Source organism: Oxyura jamaicensis, chromosome 20 (assembly GCF_011077185.1).
Source record: "Oxyura jamaicensis isolate SHBP4307 breed ruddy duck chromosome 20, BPBGC_Ojam_1.0, whole genome shotgun sequence".
Lineage (NCBI taxonomy): Eukaryota > Metazoa > Chordata > Aves > Anseriformes > Anatidae > Oxyura > Oxyura jamaicensis.
The window spans coordinates 9,065,675-9,085,537 of record NC_048912.1 but is presented as its reverse complement, the minus strand read 5'-3'; the positions used below and the strand labels follow the sequence as shown (position 1 = coordinate 9,085,537).

The 19,863-nt window shown below is 38.9% G+C and overlaps 1 protein-coding gene across 5 annotated transcripts in view; it reads left to right on the top strand.

The window, feature by feature from the left end:
• Positions 1-1,174: 1,174 nt before the first annotated feature.
• BCAS1 (brain enriched myelin associated protein 1) overlaps positions 1,175-19,863 on the top strand; it is a 44,177-nt gene continuing 25,488 nt past the window's right edge. For 4 of the 5 annotated variants that reach the window (XM_035344335.1, XM_035344337.1, XM_035344334.1 and 1 more), the window contains exons 1-5: positions 1,321-1,394; positions 1,509-1,590; positions 9,697-10,109; positions 15,544-15,702; positions 16,294-16,338. In XM_035344335.1, the coding sequence (XP_035200226.1) occupies positions 1,326-1,394; positions 1,509-1,590; positions 9,697-10,109; positions 15,544-15,702; positions 16,294-16,338 (768 nt within the window). In that variant the 5' untranslated portion in view covers positions 1,321-1,325. Of the gene's footprint in view, positions 1,193-1,320; positions 1,395-1,508; positions 1,591-9,696; positions 10,110-15,543; positions 15,703-16,293; positions 16,339-19,863 lie in introns of those variants that run through there. The other variant, XM_035344333.1, reaches the window with a different exon arrangement.

Here is a 19,863-nt window from a genome sequence, read left to right as displayed (position 1 = left end):
ATACAGGCACACAGCACAGCAGCAAGGAGCAGAGGAGCATTTGGCACCTGTGGTGCCCATGCAGGAAATCCAGCAGGATGAGCACTGAGGCTGGAGCAGGCTGCAGCCCTCAGCCTTCCTCTCTCTGGAGACCTTCCTCTTTCAAGGCGTGGCCTTATTGTTTGCTTGTGCAGCTTTAATGCTCCATATATATGTATATCCTGAGCCAAAGTCAACAGGAGCCTTCCTCCACCCTCAGCCTTCAACCATGCTGCAGGGAGTGTGTTTAGTCCCAAGGAATTTACAGTCCATAGGGCACTTAAATATACATAAGGGGAAAAAGACAACACAGTTGAATGTATACTTCTACATAGGAAAGATTGAATTGAAAACATTCTAAAATTGAATCAAATATACTGCTCCTTAAACACACTTTAAATAAATAAGAACAGTTTAAATAAGCGTTGAATTATCTAATGACTTAATGTTAATTAACTAGATCGAACTATGCTTTTATTACAGTCAGAGATGTGACTCCAGTAGGTGTGAACATGAGAAAGCTTTTTTAAACTGCCCAGTTTGGGTACCAGTAATGTTACAGATGTGGCAACACAAGATGCAACGTGCTTGAAAAATGCATCCAGGACCACAGATGAAGTCAGTGGTGGCTGGTTTGTGCTGCCTCTGCCTCGCTGCAGCTCCAGCTAGCTGAGAGAACATCACTTGGTGCATCTGTGAGCTGCAACTGACCCGTAAAGCTGCCTAGAGCTGCCCCATACTTTCACAGCCATATTCAGAGGGATAGTTTCTCTGTAGGAGTTGTTATACAGAATGGCCTGCCACGCAGGGCCAGATTTTCAGAACAAACATGTGAATGTGTGTGATTTCTTTGCATGCTGCCTCTTTCTATTCATCTTTTTCTCAAATTAAAAAAGAAAAAAAAAAAAAAAGTGAAACCCCACAAAGCTCTGTAATTAATTCATATTATTTGGTCTTTGACATTTTATTCTGCTACTAATTCCACACGTCTTTCCTATCTACTGAGTCCTAACAAATGATGCTGGAGTAACGGTATTTAGTTTTCCTCAAGAAAGAAGAATTCATTAATCTGTGCCATTTTCAGTGAGCAACCGTGACCCCTGTGTGTAATCTGGTTTGAATACTTCTGGTGGGTGCAGACTGATGACAAGGGCAGGTGCTTTGGGGAAAGCAGGTGGGGCTTACAAGGAATTTAACAGGCTATCAAAGTCTGTCGCCATTGGCTATCTCTTAATTTTAGTTAGGTAGTAAATCTATTAATGGGAAAGCAGGTACATTTTCTTTTTTCTTCCCATCTCACAGGAGCTATGGGCAACACAGTGAGTGTCCCAGAGGAAGTTAAAGAAGACAGTACATGCCCAGTAATAAGATATCAGGTAATCAAGAGCTGCTCATTCTCATCTTCCTTGACTGCGACTTATTGAGAAGCCAATACTTTTCAGATGCCCTGGTGTGTCTAATCCTAAGAACCATTTTATCTGGTATTTCAGGCTCTACCTGAATCTCCTACCAGTGTCAAAAATGGATCTGCTGTATTTGTTCAGACTCATTCTCCTGCAATGAATGGTGGAGGTATGTACTGGGCAACATTTATGCCTCTTTTGCCACCAGAGAGACAGAGAGAGGTTTATGCTGGAGCAACAGTAAATGATGATGCACAGTATTGTATTAAAAAATGAGCTCATATATTGATTCTTACTCATGAATCTACATATGCAGCTACTCAGAAGCTTGAGAGTTAAATGGTAACAAAAAATGAAATAGAAAATTAATTCCAAAGTCTTCTGGAATCTGTTTAATTATTCTAGGAGCTTGGTTCTGCTTTTGGTCACCCCCTAAGGGGTTATTTGGTTAGTATGAAGTATGATAGGACAGACACGGTTTGACACTTTCAGGGTGTCCTATGATAAACTGCTTCTGCTGAAGTTCTGGAGGAAATTGTGCCTCTAAGAAGTTTCTGAGGAGTCTCAGAGCACAAACTGGGGCATAATGTGTCAATGACACCAATGCAAGGATAGGCTGGCTTGTTAGCAGGCTCTGTGTTTGTGGGGGACGCGATGGGAAGCTGTTCTGCAGGACATAAGAAGGCAGAAGTGCGTGTTTCTGAGGGAGAATGATCTGTCTTTAACATTGTGGCATCCCTGATGCTAGCAGGGAGTTACCAAGTGAGGTCATTGTGCTCAGACGCCAGACTGAAATATCTGCTAGTGTGGAAACTGATAGTCTGGAGGGGATGTAGGAGATTATCAAAAAACAAACAAAGAAGTTACTGAATGTATCTAAGAATGTAGATCTATGCAGGCTAGAAAGTAAATATGTTAAACTTTAAAACATTTCCCAGCTTCTGTGGAGAAATAACTTCCAGGAGGCAAATGTCTGTGCTCTTGGTCAGGCTTATTTCCTTTGCCAAGCCCCTTCTTGGTCACAGCAGCATACATGGAAGTCTACTTTGCTCTTATTTTAGAGGTAGTACGCCCTGGGGAGAGAGGGGCATGTCTGTCTAATCTACAGTGGTATCTTCATAAATAAAATAAAACTCAATTGTCACCCCAGATTTTCTAGAATTGAGCTATGGCACAGTAGTTCAGAGAGCTAGATAAGTGAAAGCTGAGAATATAGTACAGCTGAAAATACTGCCAGGTTAGTTTTATTTACTAGAAGTTTATTCAAACTGTGTCATAAAAAAAGAATGTTGTAACCATGACCACCTCTCTACTGTTATAGGACATATTGGATGCCATTCAGCAAGGACCTGGGTAACTGGTGCATAATGGTGGCGTTCTCTTTATCTGTACATTAACAAAATCATGTTGATATGCCCTTATGTGTAAACTGGGGGTGTTAGTCTGGAAAAAGGATGGTATCTGGCATGGCTTTGCTCTTCTTGCACAGTGCTTTACTATGCATTATGAAGAACAAAAGGGGAGAGAGGTATCAGGTGGGGATATGGGTACATTGCTGCTGTTAGTGAACCCAATTTCAGACTTATTTCATGGTGTACATAACAGGACACCAACCAGAGTTTCAAGTGATAGCAAAGCTGAACCTTGGGCTCCCCAGGGAGAGGTGCCTGTCAGCAGCTGAGACCTGCTTTAAATGTTCACATCCTTTTTGAAAATCTGGTGTGAAATATATGGCCTGTCCACTAAAAATTGGGCTGCCAACAATCTTAAGAAGTTGTCTCCACATATTCATGGGCAATTGCTCTCAGCCACAGATGTGTGCGTTTCTCTCCTTGTCTTTCAGCACCTCATTAATTTCTCCTACTACCTCTTGTTGGCTTTGGAGCCTTCTTGACCAGCGTTCAGCAGTGCTCATTTGTAGCAGTGTTGCTACAGTTTACAACCCTGAAGATCCAGCCAAGTTAATTTTGTCAGTGTTTTCCTTGTATTGGATTTATTTCTGTTCTCAAAATATAATGAAAGCCACCAATTCCCTCCAATCTCTGTGATAAAATATTCTATTATTCGTTGTTAAGAGAAATTTCTCAGTATGTTATATTCAGTTTTTAAAAAAAAAAAAAAAAACTAAACGTAGGAAAAATAATCAAGACAGGTATGGGGATATGCAGATGGTACTGATTACAGTTCAGAATCTCCACTCTGTGGCTAATTTCTTAATGTCATCTAGCTATAAGAAATCAGTTTAAATGGTTGTCCACTAAAAAATAAACACCTGTCGCTATGTTTCTGACGGTGCAAGCTACCAGGGTTCTGGGCAGTAAATAAAAGCCAGATGATTTACATTGCCTGAAGTCTTAGGAAATTAGAGTGTGGTGTTTTTTTGTTTGTTTGTTTGTTTTTGTTTTGTTTTGTTTTTAAATACATAAAATGAAGCATGTTTTACTTAGATGGATTACCTAATTAATGTAATTATTAAACTGTTTTATGTAGCATGTTGAAAAATTTGACTAGCCTATTATAATATTACTCATATTTTAATTTTATTAAGGTTTAAGCAGCAGTTAAATCATTAACTATGTAGATAGCACTGAAATTGCACTAGTTTCTATAATTTAATCAAGGTGTTGGTGATAAAGACGTGAGTGCTTCTTGGAAATAGAAGTTATTCTTATAGAAAATGTAGCTGATAACATTTTTTTTTTAAAAAAAAAGTACAGTGATCTATTTTATAGCCATAAAGTGAGCATTTCTAGAGAAGATAAAGGAGCTGCAAAAGGCAAGTGAAGCAAGAGGATTTCATTAATAGATGTGTGTTTGTGGCCTTTGTCTTGTTAGATTGCATTTCTGTGATTGCCAGTGATCTGACCATGTGCTCTGTGTTTAGTATAGTTGATAAGTCTATGAAATCTATATCTGCTAATATATTGGAAAAAAAAAAGGAGTCCAGAGAACTAACTTAATATGACTAGGGGAAGTAAAGTTATTTGGAAGGGCCCCATAACCATCTGTTTCACATCTGGGTGAGCAGATTGGTGACTGGTTCTCTGCTGCTTCTGCTCAAACAGGCTGACAGATGTGTGGGCTCAGGGATTCTTTCCATTGCTTGCCTTTCCTGCTTCTGATTATCAGGGCTGCAGACATTGCACAGTGCTATCATCCACCTTCTTTTCTTGTAAAGACACTGAAGTAGTAGTGGTGCCCTTACTGCTATTTGTTGATGTCTTGCTTTGTGAGCAAAAGGATAGCAAATTTGATCCTGACTTCTTAATGTTTTCTGATTACCTTTTTGCAGAAGTTATATAAGTGCTTGGTGGACAGGCAAAGGGAAGATGGACAGAACTAGCAGCAGCTTATCTCTGGGTTTTGCATTGCACAGAGTAGAAATGTAATAGGAGGACAAAATGGGGGAAAAAGAAGTCTGCATTTGAGTGGTAGTTATATGTAGGTCCTTAAATGATGTGCTTAATAATGCTTGCGAACAGAAAAGTTGCACAGGGAACAAAAGTTCAGTTAGATGCAACTTATGTCCAGAGGATAAATTGGTTTCAGCATTTTTTTTTTACCAGACTGTATCTAACACATGTGAGCGTATTGCAATATCTGTCTGCCTGTGCAGTGTGAAATGCGATACATTTTAGTTTTTTTTTGTTGTTGTTTATTTTTTTTTTATTTTTTAAGAATGATCATTGCAATTCTAATTGCTAGTTTCTTTTCCTCCGTATCTGTTAATATCAGTAAATCTGTTAGGTTAATGTCAATGTTATTTAACATTGTGAAATTATTATTCTTAGAGCATACATGTGCTGTCAACATTATTTACATTGGACAAGAAAAATTGCAAAAGAATATTCATGTAGTTTTTTCCTTTTAAGAAAGGAGGGAAAGTCTTGGTTTTGGAACTGTAATGCTTCTGTAAATTCATGTAGTCTCATCACAACAGTGTGTGTTTGGTTCTGTTTTTCTGGGGGGTGGAGGTGGTGTCTCCCATGCAAACGTTAGATGTGCTTAGATCAAGGAAGTCTACATTTAACTTATCATTATGAAACCAACTCAGTTGTAAATATTACAATGAAGAATTAATCTATACAATATCTATAAAACATCTGAAATGTTACACAGGAAATGCACTCTTGTAACTAGGTGTTTCAATTTCTATGAATAAAAATACTGCTGCAGTTCTGTGACTACATTGCTAAACAAATTATCTGTTTGTAACTAGCTTGTATTCAAAATAGCCAAGGATACTAAAACTACGTTTTTAGTTAATGGTGGGATTAGGTCTGTTTAAAAAACAATGGATTTTTTTCTGTTGTCCAAAGAAAAATAGCAGAAAACATCTTTTCCTAGCATTAATTTTATGGCATGTTTCTCACACCCTAGTAGCCCACAGCAGGAGATATCTATGTGAGGACCTTGGTAATTAAAGCTCTTCCTCATTCAGCAGCTAAAAATGAGTTGCTGCACAGCTTTTTAATAATAAAAAAATGTCAAATCTAGCAAATTTCAGAAAAATATCCTTACCTCCAGGATGTTCTTACACAAGTTGGAATTTGCAGCTGAAGTACTGCCTTTTTTTTTTTTTTTTTTTTTTTTTAACATATCTTGCTGAAGCAAAGGGAAAGGAAGGACAAACCTGTAGTATGGTTATCTGTTGATAAACACTTGACAGCAAAATGCCCGTGTAGTAGTGGTATGAAATGTAACCTCACAGCAGTGCTGCAAATTGTGTTGATTTTTGTTTCAGAGCTGGTATTCATTTTATTGAGAGCAAACAGCTTTGATCCACTTGCAGAACTGACCTAGAATATTGGAGGTTTTCCTTCTATTCCTAACTCTGCCTCTTGTGAGTAATTTGGAAAAGAACAGTACTCCTGTGTTGTTTTTTTTTTTTTTAAAAAAAAAAAATCAAGTCTGGCTTATGGCTGTCTATATCTGAATGAATGCAGCAAATGGTGTGCTTTTATTGTCAAGGCTCTGGCAGAGAAATGGAGTAGTGGAAGCCTCCTGGGGGGTGGTACAGAGGTTTAAAGTGCTCTAAAATAGAAACAACTGAGAGGAATGAGCAGTTGAGATTTGAGTTCAAGTGCCAGAGAACTTGCTAAGAAGTGGGTTAAGCTTCAATCAGCTAATTGGGAGAAATCAATTGGAAAGAGGCATCTGTGAAGATGTTCCCAAATCTTGTGGACATTGTGCATTTACAGGCAATAGTAAGGACTTGGTTAAAAATGAAACCCTTTGTGGAAATGAAAAGGGGCTGGAATGGAAGTGTTGAGGGGTTGGAAAACGTTGTCAAAACTGCAACATTTTCATCCAAACAATGTGATTTCAAAAACTTTATCCTCCACAGTTTGCTGAGAATATGGCATGAGTCAAATCCTTCTGTTCAGCCCACCACATGAATGTCTCCTCTCTGGTGGTAGGATCTGCCTTGCCTGGTGTCTGAGCAGACTTTCCCTGAAACTGTTTGAACTGTTTTGACACAAAAGACATGCTGCAGAGCTCATGCCAGTGATATTTTCCAGGTCTTTCATTCCTTCCATGATAATTAGAGATAAAAGGAGTTTGGTAGGTTGATCAGCTACTTTTTGTTTAGTTGGTTTTCTTAATGATGAGCTTATATGTCTATTTTTATACTAAAGACAGTTTTTTCTACTTTATTTTTAATCTATTACATAAAACAGAAGTTCAGCATTTATTACAATTATTTTCCAGTGGATGTTTTTTTCTACTTTAGCTGGGGAAGGGCTTGTTTCTTTACTTCCTTCCCAAGTTTCCAACTATAATTAGAAGTTAGTGCTTCAGTTCTTTTTTCATAGTACTATGTGAGGCTTAGGAAAGTATACCTGACGCCTAGTGGACCTGCAAGATACGATGGTGGTAAAATAGCTAATTACTTGTACCTTTTCTTTGCATGTCATTATGTTGAAATAGTTGTTCATGGAATATTGTAGAAGAATATTAGTGGCAAAGGAGTCTTGCCAGCATGAGTCATTTTCTTACATGAATAGTAACAAAGAATCCAGGGAAAGAAATTTTCTCTATTAGAGTGCACAAAGAAATGAAAATCTATTTACCTAGACAGAACGGGATGTACTGAGGTCCTCTGCCCCCCCTGCATGCTTCCATATGCACAAAAAAAAAAAAAAGCCCCCCTGGTGGCTGGTGAAGTGCTGGCCTCAGTTGTGAATCTTGCAGCAGCAGGCCTTGCTTTATCAGCTGTTGCTCCTGCTGCTGGGGAGTATTTCAGTAAATTCACTTGACATATATGCTGACATGCCAGCACACATTACATCTTTCTTTTTTTTTTGGAGGGGGGAAGCCCCCACCTCCTGATAGGTGGGACAAACCCTGGGCTGTGCCCAAGGAATCCAGCAGGGACTTCCAGTCCCTGGATGCTTGCTGATGGGAACTGGGCAGTGTTTGTGGATGTGGGCTCTGCTCTTGTTCTGCACAGAGATGTGGCCAGGAGCCCTGAGCACAGCCCAAAGAGGAGAGCATGAAATGGAGAAGGACATATGTTGTACCCTGCCTGCTGCTGTCTATTATGCAAAATCTTGATGGGGAGGATCAGAATGTTAGTGTAATTCTGCTGTGAACAGATAACTGGTAGTTTTAGAAGCTGTAATTAATCTGTTCAGTTTTCCTTATCTTGAAAAGGAATTTTAAAAATGAAACAATGCTGGAAGTGTGTACTGTGGAAGACAAGCATTTTAGTCAAGTTTTACTGGCAACTAGGATTTTATTTCCGTTACACTAAAATACAAAGGGCATAATATTGACTAAAGACAATTACAATTATTTGAAATTATTTCTATTTTACACTGAAACCAATAATTTTAAAATTGAAATTTAACAAGTCAGTTTGAGACTGACTGTTTAGTACAGCTATAATTAAGTAGACCTAAATTTATGCTTGAAATCTGTGCTGGTTAATGACAGGGAAAATAGATACATATTCCAGCCAAAGCAGAGAATAGAAACTCAAAATGTAAGATTTACCTCTGTAAAAGATTATTCTTGTTTTCAGGGGTTTCACACCACATAAGCTGTCTGATTTGGCCTCCCATACACAAAGCAGATAAGAATTTTTTTTTTCTCATTTTTGTCTTCCTTTTGTCTTCTATAAAGTAAAAGCCTAATGTTCCTATCTCCACATACAGTATTAGAATTTTCACCTTAACTGTCTTACCAAAGTGCAATTGTAATATAAATCATAAAATATATTTCTAAGATGAAAGACTTTTTAAATCTAAAGTGTAATGGCTATGTGAGTACACAAGCAGGAATTACTTGTGAGGTTGGTGTTTGTTTTTTTTTTTTGGGGGGGGGGGGGGGGAGAAAAGTGAGTGAGCCATATTGCTTGTGGGCAAAAAGAAGTCAAAAACAAAAGGATAAAAAGCCTTGCTCAGATGTGATTTGTAACTATTCAAATCAGGCTTAAACTAACCTACAGAAAATAGAGGAAAAAAGTAGAAACTGCACTATAGAGAGTAGGCAGCAAGGCAACAGTGTTGGAAAAATGAATGAAATATGTTGTGACTGCTCAGGCCTTGGGGAATTTGGCAAACCAGGAAACAAAATCAGTCCTCTCTGTCTCTAGCCTTTATTTATGTCTAACTTTGACAAAGGAAAGTATGATATTAATGTAAAACTGTCTTAAGTTTTACTGATGCTTTCACAAATAATGTCTTTAATTGGAAAGTAACATTCTCAGATGAAATGAAATCACCCAGTCCACTTGATTAAAATGCTGAAGGCATCAGGGCAGATTTTTTTCTTCTAGCACACCCGCCAGGCTGAGTGCTCCAAAACCTCAGCCATGACCTGACACAGCTGAGCAGGGACTGCGTAGAACACAATTTATGCCAACATCAATGAAGAATGACAGAGGAAGGAAAATCAGATGGGCAGGTCCAATTGAAGAGCTGAAGCTCGTTTTTAGTGCAGGAAAACAACGGGGTTCTGAAACAAGCCACGCTGTGTGTGGTCCTCCCTGGGGCTCCACGTTCCGAACTATTTAGTTTATTACGGAGTGAAGTGACCACAATTAATTGTTCAACCCGTATAACTTTGTGTGGGATAATTGCTGTTTTATGCTTGTTTGCAGTTGATGCGAAGGCAAGTGTTGCACAAGATAATGCGGCCGCTTCTTCCCCGAAGACAAAGGAGCAGAGCGCCGGCGCTGCAGGCAGGGAGGCTGCTGGGAGCACTGCCAGCAGGGCCCTGCCATCTGCTAAATCCCGCTCTGTCTTCACGTTTTCATGGTCTGTACCAGGGCGTACTGAAGACCCAGCGTCAGACTCATCAGTTGGATCGGCGAAGCTTGATGTCAGCTCGGAGGCGCCCGATGTGAACAAAGCACCGAGTGACAGCGTGGCCTTGCCCACAGCAGCTGTGCCAGAGCCCAGCACCCATAAAATCCTGGCCCAGGCCCAGTCAGCACCAGTGCCTCACCACAGCAGCCAAGCGGCACCTGGGACACCTGAGGGAGAGGCTACAGTTGCACCGAAGCCAAAACAAGTAAACTTTTTTGACAAGATCTTCAAACTGGAGAAGGGGAAGGAAAGGAGCCAAGAGCAGACTCCCACCCAGAAGGAAACGAGGGCTTCAGACGCTCCCGACGGGTGCAGTGCTGTACAAGAAGCCACTGGACCACAGAGAACTTCAAACGGCATCCCACCGGGGAAGGCAAGTGCTGGGATAGGAATTTCTGTATCATACTTACTGACACCTCCTAGGAATAATAACGATAGCCCAGGACAAGCTGATGCCATGGTGGCTCAGTGAGTGAGTTGGTTTTGCTCTCAAAATTATTGGAGGTAACCCTGGAGGGGTGGCTGGGAGAAGAACCCATGGCAGAGCAATAGCAGCTCTGATGCCTGCTCCATGGCTCAGTGCTGGCACCTGGCTGAGGGTTTCAGTTCTTTTCTGTTGCTGTGAAAGGTGTAGGTAAGGTAGCTGTGTTCGTGCTCCAATAGTCTTAATTGTGAACAGCAGCCAGCTACAAAAGAAGGCAGAAATACCTGAATGCAAAATTGTTTCTTGTGCTTGATGAGCTTGGAGTTTGATACTGGATGGTTTAAATAAATTAGTATAAGATGGTCACTTTTCGTGAACAATAGCTGTTTGTTGCATCCCGCACATACCGGCAAAGGAATAATATACAGTAACAATTTTTGTGCTCATTGTGACCTTTAGTCAAGCAAATACAGTCTTTAGAAGTTATTTTTACAGGAGGACAATGCAATATAGAATAACCTATCTGAGAGAGCTTGCTAGTCAAAGAAAGGAGCTGAAAATAGGCATGAGTTTAGGGTGGCTCGTTAAGCATCACAGAAATTTGTCACTGCTTTTAGTGGTAGCCACTTTGTAACCCAACTGTTAGCATTTAGTCTAAAGCAGTATGGCAGATAGTAATAGAGGAGAGATTTTATTCAACTTTTTCCATACGTATACTATCATCATCATAACCAACTGGTCAGAACTAATCCAAGCCCACAGTAGTACTATGTTACTAGAATAGATGAGTGTAACATCTCAATTGTCAGATCTGTCACTGGTATAGTTCATTGACTACAGTAAAGTTTCGCTTCAGCCCAGATGCATACCCCCCAAAAAATCTAATTTTTAAGGACAGCAGGATAAGACTTGTATACCTCCTGCAGAGTCTAATATCAGTAAATGCATTGGAGGATTCATTTTCAGCTAACTACTGAAAACGTTCATCCCCTGAATTGTGAATAAGTGGCCTGTCCAATATCAGAAACAGGAAGAAAGAATTAGTTTCATGGCGTCCCTATCAGAATCTGTAAGTGCCATTCTAATGACAATTGTTTTTATTGGCTTAGTTCAGGCTTTTAAACAACATTTGCTGCATAATCACTAATGCTTTTAATAGTGTTGAACATTTGAGGTGAGCTCACAGGATGCTCACTACTTGTACTGATAATGCTGAATGTTATCCTCAAAGGTCTCTTCAATTTCTATTCTTTGTTTCTATTTTGTCTCCTCAAAATTTAAGTTTTCATTAGTTGTATAAACTTATTTCAGTATTTTTGCAAATTTGTTTGTAAGACTTAAACTTTAGACCCTTGAATTTCAAAGGAGGCACCCATCACCAGTGTTTCTGCTATGTATGTGACTTTAAAGAATCTGTAGTCTCAATCTAGCAGAATATCAAGTATTCTCTACAAAAACAGAATTGGGTCAATAATTCAGAATGAATAACCTATTCAGTGTGTTACTGCCACAACTATTTGCAGCTATAAAGCTTTTCAGCTTTATAAACTCCCCACAGATATTACTGACTAAGACACACAAAGAATAGATTTTGCCTGTGGCTCACAAGAATAGTTACTTTTATAACCAAATGTAAAATTCATAATTTCCAATTTTGCTGTGATTTGTGAACTACAGACTGTGAAATGTCATGGTTCATGCTCTGGAAGTACTACAGCATGAAACTTTCTTTAATGAAATAGCAATCTAAAGTAACTTTAATCAGAAGTCTGAGCTAAACATCTGCTGGTAGCAAATAGTGATGTTAGGAAAGTTCAGGCAAGCGTTTGTAATAAGCATCTGTCAAGAGATGGGCAGAACAAGAAAATAAAAACTTTTTGCTAGTCCAGACAAATATTAAAAACATTGTTCATTCAGACCCAAATTTTTATATTGATAACATCTAAATTTGATTTATTTTGAATTTTGTTCTATTCTTCATCTTATTCATATGCTGAACTTCTAATGGGGATGATAGGAAATCCCAAGCACTAATCAGTTGTGGGGTATTTGATGTGTGTAAGTATTTGCACAGTCTTAGCATGTACAGCAGCTTTTTTATGCCTGGTGCCTGCTTGAGCACAGGTATCACACATAACAAAAGTGCCTGTACATCTTTCACATGCATGCTTAAAGCTGGAGCATTGGAAATGTTTGAGGGCTCAAAAAATCAGGGTTTAAGTTAGTGTAAACGAGTCACAAAACTATATAACAACATAGTTAAATTTTAACCATATCCTTAAGTTTTTTGTCTATAAGTTTTGTCTTTCATTCCTCAAATACACGAAGGAGTATGTGTTGGGGATCGGGGAGAGTTGATAAGGACCTTTTCTGGGAAAAAAATATAGCAGCAAAACACTTCTGGCATGTTGCCAGATCTTAACTGTTCCTAAAACAAAGGCTGTGGCTCTGCCTTGCAGCACAGTTGCCTTCTGTTTCCTCTAAATTTGTTCATTCTCATGTAGGATGGAGGAGTGACCAAATCTAATTTAATTGCTGTTACTGTAGTAACTTCAGACAGTTACCAAATACTCATATTAAAAATCCAGATATTGCTACCCTTTCTTTTCTTTTTTTTCTTTTCTTTTTTTTTTTTTTTTTGGTGGATTATGGCTTATAGTATCTGTGAAAGCTAAATAAAACTTTCCCTGAACTGAGTGCCAGCACATAACAAATAACATTGCTGGTAAGTAAGAGAGAGACTCCACAGTTGTAGCTCGAGCTGCACAAACATTCTGTGTTTGGTGAACCACTCTTTATTTTTGTGGTCTACAAAACTACATTCAGAAGACAGCATAATTAAAACAAGGACAGAATTCATGAATTCATGAAGCATTTACTATGTAAGCCAAAGAAAAGATAAATTATATGCCTGAAATGTTTCACTGAGCCATGATTCATACAAACAAAAGTGCTGGCAGGAATATATTCTTCTGATATATTTTTCTAATGACTGAACTAAAGCTACAGTATAAGTATTTAAGGTGTTTATTACCCCCCAAATTTGGCTCCCCAAAGAAATGAATTGAGCATTTACACAGGAACTGTTAACTTCTAATGTTGACTTTCTTCTTCTGTTATTTCTAGAGTTTTCTTTCATTATTATTTGCCTTCGGGACTTTGCACAGCATATTACACAGTGAGCTGCTGCAGAGGTTTTTGTGGTTATTTGGCTTAGAAAACGTGGTTGTAGGACTTTGTGCTATCTCTGCTTGATTTTCATGCTGAAGGCCTGAGCTTGTATTCCTTCCTACAGCAGTATCCCTATGAAAGCACAGGATGGGTCACAGTATCTATCAAAGTCCAGATCTGTCTGTATAGCAGCAGTCTTGGCTTGAGAATTCTGGAGTAGGGGCTCCTTGGGCCATGGGTCACTACATGGACCATTTGTGTTCTGCAAACCTGCAGGGATTTTTGGATGGCATTGTGCCTGAAGCTCTGCATGGTTTGCAATAGCTGCCACATCTGGGTAGTGTGGCGATAGCAGGGAGATGCACCGCCAGTGCTGCCAGTTGTGGTGACTGTGACCTCTGCAGCTGTTCCAGGTGGTATCTGCTGCTAATAATAGCTGTTCTGTTTTAGTGTCCTTCCTCCTAAACAACATGCACCTCAGCAGGGTTCGTGCAAGTGTGAAAATAAATAAACTTATTTTTTCTTTGATAGTGTCAAGTACTTTGTTAATGAAATTTTGTTTATCAATGTGTATGTTGCTTTTTGCTTCTTCGGTTTCTTGCCTCATGCTTCTGTTGCCCCTTTAATATCTGAAATAGAGCCAGCTTTTTTCATAGAACCAAAGCTCTTTAGATGGCATCCCCGGAGGAAGGGCTGCTGGAGCTGGTGTGGCCACGTGTGTTCTGCATGGGACATATTGTTCTTGGAACGGCTCAGGCCTGTAGCTGGCAGCTGGACAAAGTGGTGTGTTAGAACCTTGCGAGCAACTCCTAAATAGCCTGTTGAAACCTTCTGAACTACTGTGTTATGTTTCTTCATGGGTAAATTTGGAAAATGGTGGGTGGAGAATTAAACAGAATTCTGTTCTTGCAAGTCAAACATATGTTTAACTCCTTAAATGCTGCATTGAGACTGGTCATTCCAAGCTCATATTTCCTGATGTCAAATTAGCCCTCTGAAGTTTTAACTCCTTTGTGTGTGTTCATTCTCCTTCCTTCAGTGACCTATAGAAACGTAGGTTCTTTAAAAATCCTATATGCTTTTAAAATTCCTTGGTACAGGGAAAGGAGTCATCGGGGCATCTGGTGTCCTGAAATCTGTTCCTCTAGTCACTGCTTCCTAACTGAGCAGATGTATGCTTCTGTCTAACTGAAGATAAGTTCTGGAGAAATACAGCACTGCTATGATGGTCCACTCAGTAAAGTCTCAATTTTCCTTCCAAGGTCACCACACTTCCATGCTCTAATAAATGCATGGCTGGATCTGTCAGTTATGATACAAACAGATAAACAAAAGGGAAGAGTGTTGTTGATAAGACTTGGATATTAATAATTATATGTGGTGCTCTTTAAAAGAAAATATTTAATTGGACATGAGAACTTGTCTCAAGCTATTCTCTCCTGCAAAAAGTTTGTGTTGGCTTTACCTGTGCAGGCTGAAGGCAAAAGTGTCCAGAATGGCAGAAAAAATAGTGCAAAGGGGTGCCATGCTCTCCAAAACTGGTCTAAAAATTTGTTTTTAAAATAAATAAAAATAAAACAGACCCTTGTCTAGGTTTCTAAATAGAAATTAAGTAATCTTTAAGAATATTGCATACATGTGAGTGCTTGAGCACTGGGAAACTATTTTGGGGCTCTGGTGAATGTAATTCCAGGAGGAGAGGAGACAACCCTATCTGTTTCAGAAGAATTACTTTGTGGTGGTGTTTTTTTTTCTTTTTAACCTATACTGTGTTGGTATTAAATTATTTCTGGAGTTGCAGAATAATAGGGTGTCGGAAGCAATCTTTGTATGGTACAATCAGACACTGAGTGAGCCATCAAAGGCTAAAAATCTCAGTGTTTGTATTCACAAGTTCAGCCCTGAAAAGAGAAAAGCAGTGTTGTTTAGGATGCTGTGTGCAACTTTCCTTGGGTTTGTTATACTTGGTAGCTCAGAACAATGTTCCTCAAATCAACAGCAAATGCTGAATATATTAGAAAAGAGGGGAAAGAGATGTATAAATGCTCAATTGTTCTGAATACGTAGGCTGGAGAAATATGGTTGGAATTAGGGTTGTGACTCTGAGCAACATAATGCAAGTCACAAATGTTACTTTTTCATTCCACTGGAAATCAAGCAAGCTGGGACTGAGGAAGCTGCCCCCCTTTTTTTTTTTTTTTTTTCCTTTTAGGAGATAGATGACTGCAACCGAAGAGACCTACGGCAGGACTTGGCAAGTGTCAATAGTCTCACTGCTGAGCAACCTGGAAAGGCAGAAGTAAACCAAGACAGCCCCCAGGCAGCTGCTGCAGTGGACAACCACTCCGTCATGAGTTTCTTTAAAACACTGGTAAGCCATTGCTTTCCTCTACATCTTAAGGCTATGGCTCAAAATGAGTGCTTGTAAAAACCCCTTGTGGATGTGCTTAGCTAAATGTAATGCACTCTTTGTCATGAACACTGAGGAACACTGAAGCCAAATAGATGTTTTAGAGAATGGCAAGAGATAATAGACGTAGGTACAGTGCAGTTTTGATAAAATGATGACCTACTCAGAGAACTTCCTCTGCTGCACAAGTACTTGTAAGCCTGTAGGTATTTAGCTGTCTTAAATATTTTTTGCATGTTTAAAGTTTGATTTGTAAAATCTTGAAGTTCATTTTTATGGATTTTTGGTTGTAGAATCTTCGATAACACTTCTGCTCCAGGTATTTTTCATCTTTGCCACTGCCTTTAAGTTACTCTTAAGAAATGTTTGCCTTAGAAATTTTCTCATATGTGAGAGGGAAGAAAAAATACTTTCACCTCTGTGCTGGAGGGGAAAAAAAAAAAAAAAAAAAAAACTGTCAGTTTCAAACAGATACACTTTCAGATCTTTTGCAAGATTGAGTTGGGTATGACACTTTTTTTTGTGGTGTTTTTTTCCTCAAATATATTTAAGGTCTCACCAAGCAAAGCTGAAACCAAAAGTGAACCTGAAGACAAGGTAGGCAAATTCCTTGTTCTGTCACTGGTCACTATTTTTATCACAGGTATTTATTCTTCATTGTATTGCCTCTTTCCCTACTGATATCATTTTCAGTCACAATTTAAAATATTTTCCCTCTGAATAAATTTGAAAGGAAGATGAGTATGAACAGTGTGATTCCTCAGATCAAATGGTGCAGTTAAGATCAGATCTGTAGCACTTTCTGTGAAGTTCATAACCTGAGAATATTTTTGGCTGTTACTCTGACTTGCTCTTGATCTGAAGAGTCCAGATCCTTGCAGTGAAACCTTCCTGAGTCCACAAAACTCCATTTTCTCATAGAGCTGGGCAAAGTGTATCGTTCTTTGCATCCTGTAATGCATATACTCATCTCTGTTACCTCTTGGTATGTCTGCGGCACTGCAGGGAGGGCATGTGAGGCCCCCTGCTCACAGGGGTTATTTGGGCAGGGGCAGCACAGCTATCCTGCCCCCCATCTCAGGGTATGGGAAGATGGGGAGGATCATCTTCGAGTTGAAATCAATAAGGAGCAGCAGGAAGCAAAAGGAAGCTCCCAGTGCTTCCTCTCTGGGACTCTTCTGGCTGAAGCACCCTTGCTTGGACCATGTTACAGTTGGAGCTAGTGGGCTGGGGGAGAAAGAGTGGGCAGAGGGTTTTTTTGTTTGTTTTAAAAAAGGTGAAAGCATAATCTTAAAATGGAAAAATGTAGGTGGTTAAAGTATTTTCCTTCTTCCTTCTTTCCAATTGTTAAGTGAGTGCCAGAGCTTGTAATTGCTTCAACAGAATCAGGAGTTTGTGAGATGATCTGTATTAAGCTGCCTTCTCCTCCCTCAGTGTTTCATTAGCCTACAGGCATGTCACTGACTGTCTCAATGACTGAGAACTCCCAGAATAAATGTTGCTATAACTAGAACTAAAATGTGCTTTTTTTTTCTCTTGCAACATTTGTGATAAAAACTTAAATAACACAAAGAATAAATTCCTAAAAACAAGAAGTTATTTCCATGCATCTATTAGGTAACAAAACTCACTACTTGCATCAACACTTGTTTTCTATCCCATTTTTATCCTTTGTCCTATTCAATCTTTACATAGTGTGGTAGTAAAACGGTGAATAATTTTTACAGGACTTTATAAGTACATTCAATGCTTTTAGCTCAATTCTGGAAGCTGTTAATCAGGGCTGATCTTTAAGATGTCCAGAAAAGATAGTTACCAAATTGCACTGTTTTAGTGAGGTTTGTATCTCTTTCAACACATTCTGAAAAATCCAACTGTTCAGTACAGTTTGTATAATTTATCATGTGCTTCTATAACAGGTAACTGGTGTAGGCGTATCGTAATTTGGAAACAAATATGCTGTTTGGGTTTGGTTTGCTATCACACCTGTGAGGGTAAACAAATCCAGATGACTAGCAGGATACGCAAACTTTTTGCATAGATGTTAATGGGAGTTGCTTTTTACAAAGAATTTCTTTATCTTCACTAGTGTTTTCCTGACACACAGAATTGAATTTTAACTATATTCAATAAAAATACATTAAAGTGGTTAACATGTCAACAGCAATAGAATATTTGCAAATTTTATAGCTGATATGTATAATGAAATAATGGTCAATTTCCCCCTGAAAAAAATAATTTGTCTTTAACAGAAGTGTTCTCAAGTGTGCTTTCTGCCTCATTCAGGCTGAGCCTTTCCCAAGTGCCAGCTTTTTGGATAGGCTGGTTGGCACAGGGACCACGAGGTATTTAAGTCCTGGTCACGCTTTCATTTTGTCTGCTTACGGACCCACTTGTTTTTTGTTCTCCCATAGCTAAGAGGACTGACAAGTGTTCTTGTATTTCTGAGAAACAGCTCAGCAAAGCACAGCAGCACCCTCCCTCCTGGTGAAATGCAGAGGTGTGCAGTATCACCGAGTTCAACTTGATGCAGAAAACCTGCAGTCTGTGCAGCAATATGCTGTCATCAGTGGTGCCTCTGGCTTTAATCTGCTGGTTAGAGACGTATGTTTTCAGCAGCATGGGCGCACCCTTAATGATTGTCATTTCGTCTGTGTGAACACAAGAGTTTAGCCTACATAATAAACAATACTGAGCTGAGTCAGACATCCTGGGATTAATCGGTCCTTTTCAAGTTTATACTAACCAACATGGCATTCATTTGGATCAGATCTGCTCCAGACCACCTATTTGTGCCTTTGGTAACTGATTCTGACAGTTACGACACTGCACGTGTGGGAATGTTGCACTACAGCAGGGAAGCACAGCCAATTCTGGTGCAACTGGCCGCAGCCTGTCCATAGTACATGGCATTCTGCTTCATTCAGTGACATTAGATGCTTCTTACAATCTTGAAACCAAGATCTCGGCTTCCCATGCTCAGAAGCATTACGTTCTGTGTTTTGGACCTTTCCTCCTATCCTGTTCATGTAGTCAGCCCCAGTGCTTGATGCTTTATATTATACTGTAGGCCAATTTGTTTCTTCAGAGTTTGGGTCACTTCTTCCTGTAGTTCCTGGAATTTTTGTCAACTTCTTTGAAAGCTCTCCTGAGTGTGAACACTTCATCTTTCATTTAAAAATAAATAAAATGATTTAAATATATATATATACATAGATTAGAATATAGATGATTCTTAATTCAATCAGGAACTAAATAGCCTAAGAAAAATATTATGGGAATCAGAATGAAGTCCTGGATACTAGCAAGTAAAAACTAGAAGAATATTACATCCTCCTTTGTCCTAAGTAATCACAAATACATCATCATTAAAACTGACACTGAAACACTGTAGAGGGAAGAATGCTACCCTGTATTTGTGATTAGTCATATATTGTGGGCATATGTATGGGGTTGTTACCATAGTGCATGCTCCTGTGTTAACTTGTTTGGATTTTGAAGCTCAGTTAAGCAACCTTGGATATGTTTTAATTTTGTCCTCCATTTTTCTGTTATTGAAAATTTTGAAAGTGATGGGGAAGGAAGGAGGAAAAAAAGCCATTATTTAGAACAGTAAAAACATAATTTCTGCACTAATACACAACCTTGCAGAGGAATTGTGTTGAAGAGTTGTGGGAGGGGGGGAAGAACACGGAACAGTGATATTTTGAGGAGGTTCTTGGCTTTTTTAAAGATTATTTTCTAATGTTGTTAAAAGTTAAATAGAACACTTTTCTAAAACGTTACTGTATTTCTTTCCCAAGGCTTGTAGAAAAGTCATGTAATTGAAAAGACCCACTTTTACTTGATATAGGGTAATTTAATCTGCATTGAGTTGCAGGTTGTCTGCTACCACTATTTTAAAATAACCTGATATTACTTTTTCCATATAGACATCAATGTCAACGTTTTTCTTTGATACTTAGCCCTTTGTAATGCATTTTTCAATGAGGTGCCTAGAGTTCCTGTCTCTAATTTCAATGGGTATTGACTCCCAAAATCAGTAGTGTGGTTTTTTTTTGCAGGCACTTGGAATGGAGTAAAAGGGAAATTATGCTTTTCAATTCAACACTCTTAATATCA